The sequence below is a fragment of the Nestor notabilis genome, unplaced genomic scaffold, assembly GCF_000696875.1.
Source record: "Nestor notabilis isolate BGI_N333 unplaced genomic scaffold, ASM69687v1 scaffold29620, whole genome shotgun sequence".
NCBI classification, from domain to species: domain Eukaryota; kingdom Metazoa; phylum Chordata; class Aves; order Psittaciformes; family Psittacidae; genus Nestor; species Nestor notabilis.
The window spans coordinates 1-13,769 of record NW_009910190.1 but is presented as its reverse complement, the minus strand read 5'-3'; the positions used below and the strand labels follow the sequence as shown (position 1 = coordinate 13,769).

General features: G+C 36.1%; 1 protein-coding gene across 1 annotated transcript; it reads right to left on the bottom strand.

The window, feature by feature from the left end:
• Positions 1–1,338: 1,338 nt before the first annotated feature.
• Positions 1,339–13,234, bottom strand: SPO11 (SPO11 meiotic protein covalently bound to DSB). Its single transcript, XM_010024870.1, has 13 exons — positions 13,227–13,234; positions 11,535–11,648; positions 8,591–8,679; positions 7,821–7,887; positions 7,499–7,607; positions 6,886–6,972; positions 5,506–5,542; positions 5,165–5,274; positions 4,148–4,247; positions 3,524–3,561; positions 2,380–2,456; positions 2,069–2,180; positions 1,339–1,458 (listed from the first exon to the last, which is right to left on the bottom strand). Exons 1-13 carry the CDS (start codon positions 13,232–13,234, stop codon positions 1,339–1,341), a joined length of 1,068 nt encoding a protein of 355 aa, XP_010023172.1.
• Between the last annotated feature and the right edge of the window lie 535 nt (positions 13,235–13,769).

The following is a 13,769-nucleotide window of genomic DNA, read 5'->3' as shown; positions in this document are numbered from 1 at the left end:
GCTTGCGCTGCCGTCTCCCGGCCAGGAGCAGCCGCGCAGTGCCCAGTCCAGCAGGGCCGTTCCTAGGCACGCTCCGCGCCTCCCGGGGACCTCCGTGGCGCTGCTGTTGAGCAGAGAAAAAAAGGATGAATTAACGTTTTCTTTCCCTGCGCTGAGAGGAGCGGGTCACACGAGCGGTGACGGCTGTAGCGCTGCAGGAAGCAGTGCAGGAGGGGTGGAAGGAGTTGGCGTTGTCAGGCGGGTCAGAGTGCGGTCAGGTCCCATCGCGGCGTGGGGACGCGTCGCCCGCTTCAGCTCCGAGGGTGTTCACTTTGGGTAGGACGCTGCCCCGCCAGTTTCCTGCGGCCGAGCTGCCCCGTGTTGCTGGAGCGCCCTGCGGCGAGAGCCTTGGCCCTGCCCTGCACCTGCCGACGGGGTGGGCCTTGCGTGCGTTGTGCATTCACGTTGTGCTCCTGGGCGCTATAAGGTACTAGCAGGTAGTAACACCGCTGCTGCGCAGTAAATGAAAAGGAATTTTCCTTTTGAATTTAATACTGCTAGAACAGTAGTAAGTAAATCCAGCTACATAAACCTGAAAATAGTATCAGCAACACCCATGCAGGTGGCTGCGTAGATCACTTTTGGAGTATCTACTCTGCAGCTAATCTGGTTTCCTCATGTAAAATTATTGTACACTTTATTCACCGCAGTTTCCTGCTCCTTTGGACTGATACAGAGCCAACTAAGAGCAAGTGAACAAGGGATTCTGTTACGATGTGCATCATTAACAGGATTGTTTATTAAATTCTTAATCAGTAATATCTGCTAGCTCACTTGTTCATTGAAGACGAACAGTAATTTGGTTGCTGGAACATTTATAGCTTCTCGAGATATGCAGTAGTGAAGAACTATTTCTGACTTTTCAGTCTGAATTTACAGCGAACACTAAATGCCGCAACCCTGTACTTAAAATCATTTCCAAAAGGAGGCAATAAACTGTTAACAAAGCCTTTTAAAAAATTAAAAGGTTGGTACAGCAACATCTCATGCTGTAAGACACAAAACAAAGCAATTTCTTGATGTGTTTTTTAAACTTAACAGTTTCTGGCCACAAAGAACATATTTCATTATCTTTTTATCTCTGTACCATTGCATTATACAGCAGAAGCCCCAGAACAGAAGCAACAGTAGTCTGTAAATCATAATTTCTCTTACGGTTTGAAAGAGAAAAAGAATAATAATCTAAATACATAGATAGAGAAACCTAGCAGGAAGCTGACACATACTCTGTCTCTACCTTTTTTCAAAGAGCAGTCAATAAAATAAGAGAAGAAAAACATTTCATCTGCAAACAAGCATTCATACCCATCCACCAAATTGCAGTTTGTTTGGCAAATAGACTCTGGAAAGGTAATCTGATGAAAGAGAAGTTAGAACTTGAATTTCAGCCTTCAGCTTAGATGCTGCCATAATTTCCAGCTAAAAAGAAACCAAACCAAATTAATATGTGGTGTTGACCAGCCTGATCCAGGGGTAGGCAGTTACTTAAGTAAGAATTACACTTGTTGGATGTGTGTGTACAACTGTAAAATCAGTATTACTAGAACAGTGTTGCCAAATCCCTATCACTGAGCTGAGATTCAGTTTATTGTATGCTCGTTGTTCTGTAGTGTGCACCTCACAGTAACGCAATTTCTAAAACGAGGATAAATGGGGAGGAGAAAGTACACAAGACTTTTCTTCCTGTCTAACCATTTCACACAATATATGCCTGAATTGAGATAGATGCTTTAAAAGCCACAGACAAGATTAGAGATCTAAAAGTAGCTGCTGTAAGCATTCCCCTACCTGTAAAGATGTAATATATTCTGTAATATTTAGGAAAGCCATAAAATCACTTGTGATCATCAGAAGATTAATGGCAGGAAAGCTTAAAATGCTGCCAGTTCTGGCCCACTGATGGAGAGAGACTTCCCGGGGCATGGGATTTCCCTTCTTTGAAGGCTGTAAAACCTTGCTGGTTCTGCTAAACTAAGAGTTTTTAATCATACAGCAGGACAGGATTGCAGAGGATAGGGTTTGTACATACTTCTTTTTTCCATGTTGGTTGACAAGCAATGTAAGGTCTCTTCTGTATACTTGCTAATTTATTTTGATCTCGCTTTGTAAATGGAATCAGGGTGTCTTTGCGTATATTTAATCTGAAAAGAAAACAAAATTGTTAGATTTTCTCATATACTTAAATACTTATTCCAACTTATTTCTTTATATAAAGCCAAAATAATGTGTGACAATAATAATGGATTTAGATGTCTGTTGTCTTTTTATCATTAAGTCACATTGCATTTCTTGTCTATGAAACCGAAGAATACTTCTGTTTCTTTTGAGGAAATAACTAACCTCTGGAGATCAGATGGAAGAAGACCAAGCCACTTTATAGATGGAACGGTGAGATGATGGGCCTCAAAAGACATGGACTAAAATAAGAAAGGTCAACTATAACAGTCAGTGACTTTTAGTGTAAATTATTTGATGTACCTGTATTCTGAGGTCATGGTCAGATTTACTACAAACATAATTAGGTATTTTCACTGTCAGAATGGTGTAGGAGAACATACCTGAAGCTTACCATATCCCCTTGCTAGAAACCATTCCTTCACTAAGATTTGCATCCTTCAGCCTTTGGCAGATTCTAGACCCATTTTAGTCCCATTTAGGCTGGTCTACTCTGAATAGCTTTGGTTTGGTTCTTAGAGTTAGTTTGAGTCTGATTGCCAAAACAAACACAAAATTAAGCCTGGAGGAGCAATGACAATCAAATCTGGAAATTTCTGGTATTTTCTGCTGGCAAGTATGACATCATATACAAATAGCCCCCCAGAATGGCTCAATATCATGGCTACAGTAAATATATTAGGGGAAAGTATAAAAACAAATAAGCAATTAATGATACTTCTCAGAATACTCCCCCCTGCTCCCAGCGGTTTGTGACTCCTACTTTCTGAGCCAAAAGTGGTGGTGGTGGTATAATACTTATTTTGGTGGGTTGCTTTTAGAATCCATGAAAACTTTTTGTCATCCATAGCACCCTACAGCAAAGTATCACAGTTAGATTACATGTTGTATAAAGGAATGCTTCCATTGTTTGAAATGAACTTGACATATTCTAGTTTCATTTGATATACCTGTTGCTCTGAAACTGAATGAAATGACAATTTAATTTAGTCCTGGAAGATGGTGTTTTATCAGTGTACACACCTTTGTAGGAGAGCTGAAGGTGTATTGAACAAGTTCATCCAGCTCCTGCCCTTTTGCCTTCACATGCATTCCACATGGTCTTCCTGTAACCTCATCTTTTAGCAATGTAATAGAATAATGCCTTCTTGTTCCCTTTGCCTCTTTTTCTCTAATGCTCCAACACTTAACACATGGATCCGTAAGCAAATTCTCACCCCAAACCAAAATCTTTACCAATGTAATATGATTTTGTGGAGAATCACGCAGCTCACAAGCTATGTATTTGAAGTGGAAAAATTATACTCACCACAGATCCATATTTGTAGATGCACATTATTTCAATACCTGGGTTGCAGAGTACCAAATGTCAAGTGTCAGTTTATCTGCACACTGGGTATGTGTAAGAAGACTGCATTGAGAAAATTCTATTTTATGGTGTAACTATTCTGGTTTTATGATTTGTTCTTGAGGGTTTACAGTTATTTTTAGACTATTTCAAAATAATCAGAATTTGAGCATAATATGTCATCTTTATGCAGTTCAATGTTTCATGCTGTCTGTGCATAGTCAATTAAAACTCAGGGATAAACAGCTCTTTCACATATTGTCCAACATCTATCACAAAACATGTCTGTCTGTTCTGTGTAACCCATATCCTTTAATACTATTGCTTTTTTAGGTACAAGATAAGATTCCTATTAATATGTCAAAGCACAACAAATCACCACAGAGGGTAAGGGTATGTTCAATGGGGATGAAAGCCAGTACTGATGTTTCAGTTAAACTCCTTCCATCCTCCCAGATACATTCTGCATAAATCAGGACTTCCTGACTGTGCTGGATCTCTGTGCTCTCAGTGCCTTCCCATAAAAGTGAGAAGACATTGTAAATAATTTTTCTCTTTTATGTCATTGAACCTCTACAGATTTACCATGTGGATCTGCATCCATAAGGGTGAAAATAGGAATCTGAAAAGAATCCCACAGCTTTCTGACCAGAAGTCGTGTGTTAAGATCTGGTACACCTCTTCCCTAAGGGAATAAAATAAAAGCAGACAGTTTTTATATTAATTAAAACAACACTGGAGTACATACGTGTTTACATTTGTCATTTAAAAGCAAGCAACCAAACAAACGAAATGGTGGCAGAAATATTTCTCCAGCAGCTATTTCGCTCCTATTTTGGCTCTGTGAGGAGAGGAGGAACAACAGGCTGGAGAGCAGCAAGGCAGATGTTCTAATGTTCTAATTACAGTCACTGCAGAAGTATCATACATTCCTCTGCTTAAGGAGTTAATTTGTAAGATCAGGGAGCTGACGTATAGATGTACCCCGGTGTCTGCATAAGCTGGTGTAAGAAAGAAGGCCACTTTTTTCTTCTCAAATATATTTATGATACTAGTGAAACCATATAAGACAAGTTTTTGCTATCACTGACCCTAACAGGACAACATGTGGCACAGTATAAATGTTTCTCTCTCTTAGGTGAGGGGACATGTTTTTTTCCTCATTGTGGGCCAGATTTGTCTCAGAACAAGGAGGTATTGCATTTTCCATTTAGACATTCGTATTAATTCTTCAGGCTTCGTAACTCTTTCAGTACAATCCCCAAATCAACCAGTTTGTTCACTTGTGTTTGCTAAACCTAGGATCCTCAAGGACAAAAGGTTACTCAACAGTTAAGCCTGTCTGAGACTGAGTGGGGCAGCTACTTTGCAGCAGCGCATGACATTGATAAGTTGCTAAACTCTATGATAATGTTTGGAGGAAAGAAGTCTTTAGAATGTGTCTTGTATTTCTATGAGGATAATAAAATTAAAAATATTTTAGACATGTTTCATATTAATTTTATTACAGTCTTTGGACCAAGTTTGAGCACCACCTTTAAATAATACCGAGTATTTAAATTCTTATATCTGGCTAGACGATACGAAATGTAGGATGCATACCGTAATCATTATACATGGGGACAATTTATTGCAGAAGTCATCATCCAGAAGTCTCTGAAAAGTTGCATCTTTTTCTACAATTAACATAAATTTGGCATGTGAAATTAAATCTTTTTCTGTTAAGGCTAGCTGCATGTAAAATGATCCATCAAACCAATCAATTAAAACTAAATGCTCTAAAATACCTGTTCTGGAGCCAAAAGCTCATGGCTCAAAGTTCATGACTCTATTTCAGAGCCAACAAGTAAAGAAAAAATTACCAGAACATTGTTTAACTTGGAATATTCTTTGTTTTTACTTTATTCTTTCTGTCTACAATGGAGTTCTTGCTGAAAGGATACTTTTAATTCCTTGAACATTAGATGGCACAGTGACTGCCTAAAACAACAAAAATGAGATTAATAATTTTAAATAGAGAAAATTATATATTTTAAAATAACAACATTAGGTAATGAAGGACACAATTGCATCCTGAAACAGCCATTCATCTTCTACATATAAGATCAATTTTGGCATTTTCACCTCTTTATAAACATATTCCACCATTCATGTCCTGCTCTACTGTGTAGTTGTGTAGAAGTCCTGTTACAGCAAGAAGCTTTACAAAAGTGTTTGTGCTACTGTCACGTAAGATTTTTCATCATATGGGCATTACAGAGATAACAGCATTCGATTAATTTTTTGACCATTGTAGCCAGAAGAAAAAGTCAACTTGGTGTGAAGATTGCAAATTTAATACAGGGTTAAAACATTTAAGTATGCTGTTTGGAATACCATTAAATCCTTTCTTTTATTAACCTATATATACATATATATTTATATATATAGGTTATATATCTATATATATAACCAGGTTTATGTATTTTGGAGTAACAATTTGAAGACACAGTAGTGTTTCCTTTACACCTGATACTAGGATTGGCTCAATCTGGCAAGCATATGGATGAGAAAACAGGAGCTGGAGGAAGAACTTGGCAACAGAGTACGTATGTATTGAAGTGTGTGGCCTTTTTTTTACTGCTGCCTTCTCAGTGACCTCTAGTGCCAGGGTGAAGCAACTCAACAAATAAAAATACGAAGAGCTGTAGAAGAGCATTAGAAACAGGGAACTTTACACTGCTTAAAAAAACCAAAAACATAACAGGCAGCTAGGGTTATCTTTCCATTTTGAAATTACCCACTTAGGCTCACAATGAACACATTTCCCAGGAAATTATTACAACAGTCATCAAGCCTGTTCTGTTCCTGCTTTCATTTTCTGCACAAAGCTATAGGAGGTCTTTCAGGACTAGATTAGTTGAATCTCCTCTCCTCAAACTGCTTTTGACTTGTTTTCTTACTCTGCCAATAATCAATCTATTGTGACAGAAATTAAGTATGTTCAGAGTGCCTAGGTTTCTTTGATTTAGAGCACTTGTTTGACAGAACATTGGGATGTAAAGCCTAAAATACACAATATATACACCTTCCTCTGCAAGTCTCCTGTGGCAGAAGGTAGTGCAAAAAATCATATCCAAAGGATATACTCCTGGTGAGCATATAGCTGAGCTTCAGAATTGCAATACAGTTGAGCAATACTTTTTATCTCTCTTTTTTCTAACCCAGGTTGCAGTGTCTCAATTTGCCACAAGCACAGGTCTGTATAATAAATGCATACAATAACCTGAGCTACAAGAAGTTCAAGATACCATGCAAAGGTAGATGCTATGTATGATACCTACTGTTGCACTGCAGGTACAATTCACTTTTGTACCATCTTCCTCGATATAACTTAAATTACCAGCAACAAAACCTTTAGTTGTAGACAGCTGAAAAAAAAGGGTAAGTACATACAGTAAATTGGAATACACCAAGCAATGCTGTTGTCATCATGGACATAAAGGCATACTTACAATAAACTGTGTTAACAACACTATCTTTAGATACGAAGGAATTCTTCTAAGGCATGAGATACAACTAAATTTGAAAGGTTGTTTTTGTCTGATGTACCTTAAATTTTCATTTAACCCGCAAGTTAGTGAATCACTTCAGTAAAGTGATGTCTTGTACTCTGAAGTTTAAGCTCTGCCTTCACTAGATAATAGCAAAAGCCCTTCTAACTTTAGATGGCAGTTTGTCCCAAACTCTTTGAAGCAAGCAAACTCTATGAATTTTCTCTGAAGAAAGAAACCTTTCAAGTGCTATAATAAACCATACTTAGGTTTCATTTGCACAAATGACACTTTTTATTTTAACTATGCATCTCCTACTGATCTTTTCTTGATATTTCACCTTTCAGTTCAATCTATATGATCTGAAAATAATGATAAAAAACATTCATAATAATCCACTTACTACATGTAGACTTCTCCGAGGTATCCTAAGCATGCAAGAAATGTCATTGATAATGTTGTCCACAACACTTTGGCTACCAAACAGTAGTGTATCTGAATAATATATATCTCTATCAAGACAAAATATGGTATTTGTAATTATAATACTGAAACAGCTGTAGGCTCATGAGAATTTTATTGAGAGCATGAATAATCAGATGAACCTAAAATATTTTACATACAGAAATTCATTATCCTACAGGTCTGCATCCTACAGGCTGTTTTTCACAATAACATTCTTAAAATATAACTTTATTTGAAATTACAGAAATGTAGTTTGTTACCTTTTAGTTGCATAAGTATTGCTCTGCACCATCTTGTAGATCATAGATAATATTTTGAGCATCAGAGCTGAAAAAGATTACGTTTTTACAAACTATTTTATCCAATTTCAGAAATGCATATACAATAATTGGTCTTTATATTGACTCATATTTGTGTCTCATAAAGAAAACTTTGAAACACAAATTTTAATGTGCTGTGAAAATACAGGGAGATTGTAGTAATCGACTCTATAGTTTCTAGCATAATTAGAAAAAAAAATATAATGAAGTTAAGTGAGGGAATGTATGCTCTGCTGTCCAGGCCAGGAAATTAAATGACTGGGTTAGAAGAAGAAATTAGCCTGTTGTCTGTATTCCAAGATTCCTTTACTAGCTAGCTTTCTGAAGGGTGATGTTTTTACATTAAGACCTTTTGAATATGCCTTCAGCTGATATTCATTCAGGGACGGTAGAAACTGTAAGAATGCTGTATTCATTTCACTGTCACTCACTATAATTTAATAGAGAAGAGAAAAGCTGAGGGGATAGTCATAGTATCAGGTTATATAGTGTGAGGCGTCCCTGCCCATGGCAGGGGGGGCTGGAACTAGATGATCTTAAGGTCCTTTCCAACCCTAACTATTCTATGATTCTACGATTCTATGATTCTATATACCTCTAAATCACAGTGCATAATGATTTTATTTTATGGTTTGTTTGTTTTTTCTTTACAAAGCTTTGAACTCAAATAAAAAATAAAAAAATTCTGCTTTTGGACTTTTTTAACTTACCAAATTTTGGTGCTGATCTAGGGCAGTCACTTCTTACTTGTTTTGTAGTATAGTGTGATACCATCTGTAGACCTACAGAATCTTTAAATCTGATACATTGCAAACAAAAACAGTAAAACTGTAAACTTCCTGAGAATATGTAAACTGTTCTCTGCAAGGTAATTTAGACTCAGACCCCTCTCCTATAATCAAATTTGCCCGTGCTGTTTTCAGACTTGGTACAGAAACCATCAACTTGGGTGTAATGGGAGTGGCCAAAAGAAAAAGGCAGGCAGTAGCCATCATCTGCCAAAATGACTCCTTCAAAACATTGTTTAACAGCTGTCAGTATGAGCAATAGCTTCAGAACATGAAAGAGTTTCTAAAGAAGGTGCTTCAAGACTGAATTTAAACCTAAAATACAAAATATCCAGACAAAAGTAGAGACAAGAAAAATATTTTATACATGCTTATAACTATTCATGTGTCAGCATCAATTATTATTTAGCATGAACGAAGGAATAAATAACAGGAAGAAATGTGACTAACTATTAGAATACAAATCAAGTCTGACACTGACTTTCTGATGTAGAATGTATGGAAAAGTGTTATTATTTCATATTGCAATAATACTGTTTAATTTATGCTCTTAAATTATTATCAGAATAACTCAAATGCATTCCATTATTAACTTTTGGAAACAAAAACATAATGCTTTTGTTTTGTGGTCCATCCTATTCTCTAAACAGTTTTTAACCTAAATGAGCTCCACCATTTTGTGCTTCACCATTTCATGTCTGAAGGTGCACATTTCACCAGAAGCAGCAGTTCTTTTCTTAACCATTATTTTACTTAAAATAATTTTAGTGCCTTATGCTATGGCAGTCCTGTCTTTAAAGCATTGTTTTCCAGTTCAGAGTTTTGTATGTACTTTTAAAAAGTATTGGTTGTAAAATGGCTATAGTTTCATCTAAAACCACATCATGTTTCTTGATTTCTTTGTCAAAGCTTTTGCTCCGTGCATCCTTTAGGTGGCAGAACACACCACGGTGCACAAATGCAAAGCGACAGCAAGAACAGAGTAACATCTGCCTCCCAGCTTTGCAGTAACTTTCTTGCCTTTGTGCTGTACACTGTAACTGCACGGGAGGAAAACAGTAATCAGATTGCCGGATTGCTTTTTCAGGTTAAATAAGGAACACTCCTTTCAGAAAACAAGAAGTTTTAGATTTAGAACCTGACCAGTGTGGCTCCCACAGATGTTTCATAAAGGCAACTGCAAGGTGGCATTAGATTGGACATTGAGCAATTCTTCTTAGGATTGCATTTACCCCAGCAGAGCAGTTTCTATAGAATCTTCTTTCCATTACTTTCTAACTGATACCATTGCCAGGTAAACACCTCTCTGGTCATCTACAAATGTTTACAAGGAACATTTCAAACATTAAATAATTTTCTCATTTTACTAATTCCTGCGCAGCAGATTCCATCTGTGTAGACTGAGTATGAAAAGGCTGCCTAAAGAAGAAAAAAAATCTCCATTGACTATATTTTCTTCCATTCATATTACATCTTGGTATTATGGTTTATTTTTGTCTATTTTTATTTTAATCTTCTAAAACTGCTGTATTAAAGGGTGATATAGGTCACTATTAACGGAAATGCATATTTGAAATTACATTTCTTCACCATAAATAATGGGTCAGCTCTTTAAAATGTGATTGATGAGTCTTATTTTTAACACACTGTGATGTTAACTTGTTTTAATTTGAACGTTTTTCCCCCCTCTGTGTTCTGATGGCAAATAACATCTCACATTTGTTTTTCTAGCCTGGAATGCCATTTCCCTGAAGACTGCCAAAAATTGCAAAACTTTGTTACAGTATTTTAATTTTACAGACATCTCAGTGAAGCATTTTTGTCAAACTATCAAGACACAAACTATTATATTCCCTGGAACATATGAGCCGTTCAATTAACTGATTACCTGCAGGTCCCTCAGGTTTTTTGATTGACAGAAATTTATTGTTCTCATTAAATAAGTATTCCACCAAAGTGCTACGCATGGAAGGTTTGCTCTGCTTTCTCAACCTCAGATGTTCTTCATACAAGCACCTCTGCAACCTTATTAATCTAAATATCCATTAACCCTTTAACTGACATCCAAAGCTATTACAAGACAATAAATAGATTGTGTCTTCCTTTATCCTTTTGCTTCTGTATTACAGAAAGCAATTAATGTCTCATTTTTAGGTATTTTCAGTTTAAATGAGCTCTTTGGAACAATACTGTTCCACAAGCAACTTCTACAAATCATGAAGTGTTATATAGGAGGCCAGATTGTTTATTCTCTGATCCTGTCTAGATAAGCTGGCATAGGATCTGAAATTTAGATAACATATTAAAAACTTGGTTTGCTTTATTCGGCTGGTAATGAATTTAGAACACAACACAGAGGTAAGGAATACAACAGGAAAAGGCAAGATACATCATCTTTGAAGAACAAAAGTTTAGCACCGTGATTTTTAGAAATAAGATACCATGAGGAAAATCAGAGAAAGAAAAAAGGAAGCACAGAAGGGGCATTGGAGGATGAAGTTGCTAGTAATTGTTTCCAGCCTAAACCAGATTTTTTCACTCTAATACAACTTAACATTTCTGGTTTCTACTGCTTCCACAAAATGATGGTTTATAGGGCCCCCTTTCCTTCCTAACCCTATTACAGCAGTTTTGCATTCCCCTTTGTGTTATAGTCTGCTATTAATACATGATGCCTGTTCATGCAGAGTGGTTACGAAGCATTACCTTTTATTTGCCCATTACTTTTTAAGAAGTCAAATTAGTTATTGATTCTAATACTTACAGAACTATGTGTGATTAACTTTTCTGGAAGTTACATAATCAAATTTCTATTAATGGCATTTATATTAATTTAATGCAGGACTTTAAAATATAGAATACTTACTCTATGTTTCTCCAATCTGATCGCCTAGCCAGTGTGAGTACAGGTGCCTTATTTTGGGCCAGGCTCTTAAGTACATCTAAAATAACATTTTCTATTGCGTCGAGAACTTCAGCACTGAAACAAAGAAAATTAATGAAATGGATCATATGATAAAATCTAATTCTACTTTGAATTTTGATCTTCTGTCCCCAATCCTACAAAAATAACGTAATCCAAAACTGCTTCAAAGATATATTTGTTTCAAAAACATGGAGGAACCCTTTTGTTTTTTTAATTTTGTCTTGCTCAGTTTCCCTAAAATCTTTGACTTTCCATTCCTGATGCATGACTGAGGACACAATTAAAAGTACATTTCTATTCAATCCTGAAACCATCAAATTTTTCACCAGCTGAACTTTTAGACCAACTGGCTGGTTTGTGACTAATGATTAATGTTTTATTATAGATGATGTAATATTGGCTTTGGCTATGATTTGGGCTAAATTGTTTTTAAATGCTGTAGATTTAAAAAATGTTCAAGAGTACAAATACTTCCTGTTGTACCATTGCATGTTACCTTTTGATCTGCTGCCCTGAAAAAAAAGTTAAGGGTTTTAATTATATGAAGGCTTAGTCTTGACAGATACACTGTGAAAAGAATAAACTCTGTACCTTTCCCCTAAAAAGACAAAGTAACCTTGTGGCAGATCCCTTACAGCAAAACTGTAGGCTGGTTTGAATGTTATGACAGATGCTTTTTATTTTCATAAGCAATCTGACTCCAGCTGTCCTTAAAATTACAAGTGTACTGTATACCATCATAAGTTTAGGTAGGGATTAAAAGAATATACAAAACTTATTTTAGCTTAAAGTTTTAGCAGCAAAGTCCAATTTTGTCATTAATATACTAGAAAAGATGAGTTAATACCGGTGCACACCACACAAAAAGAATTATCCTACTGTTACAAAATCAGCAAGAATTTTTTTTAAAAGCCTAGCTATGAGTCTCCTTAAACAATAACGAGGTGTCATTAAAGCTCTCTTCTATTAACTGAATTTGTTTCTCTCATTTGTAGCTCAGCTTCCACTTACTCCTCATTCTGCTGAAACTAGATTATCATTTTTCAAAAGCAATTTCTGGAAAGTACTGAACTTTTATTTTAAAATGTTATTTGTAATAGTATTTGTATAAACCCCCCTACTAGTATTACTAACATTTTTGTACAATAATATTAAAGCCATTCAACAAACACAATGTAATATTTCTTGTTTTTCAGATGAATAAACTTGGATACAGAGTGACTAATGGCTTTCCAAAGATAAATCAGTGAAGCTTTTGCAGTGCTGATAATACAAGGCCTAGTCATGCAGCCAATATGTAAAATTCATTTTCTACTGTATAATAACTTCATAATCAAGTCCAAGATTCCCTAACTTTCAGACTCATAGTCTCTTCTGCCAAATTAAAATCCTACATCTCACTGCGATATTCAGAATAGAAATTTGATTAAGTACAGTGGAAATGGGTGTCTGGTGATCAAGATGTGTAATGCAACAAGTGGTAATAGTAAAATTGGTAAGCAAAGTTAACTATGGTGCAAAATTAGAGTTCTGAAGACAATAAAAATATGTATGGGCAGATGGATGAAAGAACAGATAGGTAGATAGGAAACCTAAAACATGTCATTCTTTTGGTACTCATAAATATTTTACTTATTCATTTGGTTCTGTCCACAGTAAATGTCTCAATATTCCAGATGTACTTCAAAGTTTGCTGCAGAATTTGGAAGTCCAGGTTTCTGTTCCAATCCCAACTTCCTGATCTGTTGGCCAATAGAAGTTGTAAATGCGGCAAAATAGGAGGAAAAAGACAGCAATTCTCTGTGTAACCCCTGCTGATATTCCGTCTCTTTTTGCAGAGATTAACTGAATTTTAATACGCAAACATACAACACTGGCCAAGTATGCCTACTTAAAATTCACTCTGGTTTAGTTAACAGGGAAATCTGAGCAGAGAAGGGGTCAGCACTGTGTATTTCACAGGGTTTGCTGACCATTTCTATCACGGTGCAGCATGAGCAGATACATTTTTCTGTATAGCACAAGAAATGGTCTTCAACATTAATAGCATTAAAGAGCAGTATTATAGAACCCTCAGCAAGCAAACAATATACACAAGGGAAACAGTTACAAATAAAAATCTGCAATGTAATAAACCAGCACACTCCAAAACACAGAACTGCACGTTGCTAAAGC

Coding starts and splice junctions, on each gene's coding strand:
- SPO11 (XM_010024870.1), bottom strand. Junction 8,680..11,534: donor TCAGATTGGAGAAACATAGA/GTAAGTATTCTA, acceptor GCAATGTATCAG/ATTTAAAGATTCTGTAGGTC. Junction 5,543..6,885: donor ATTGTACCTGCAGTGCAACA/GTAGGTATCATA, acceptor TTGTTGTTTTAG/GCAGTCACTGTGCCATCTAA.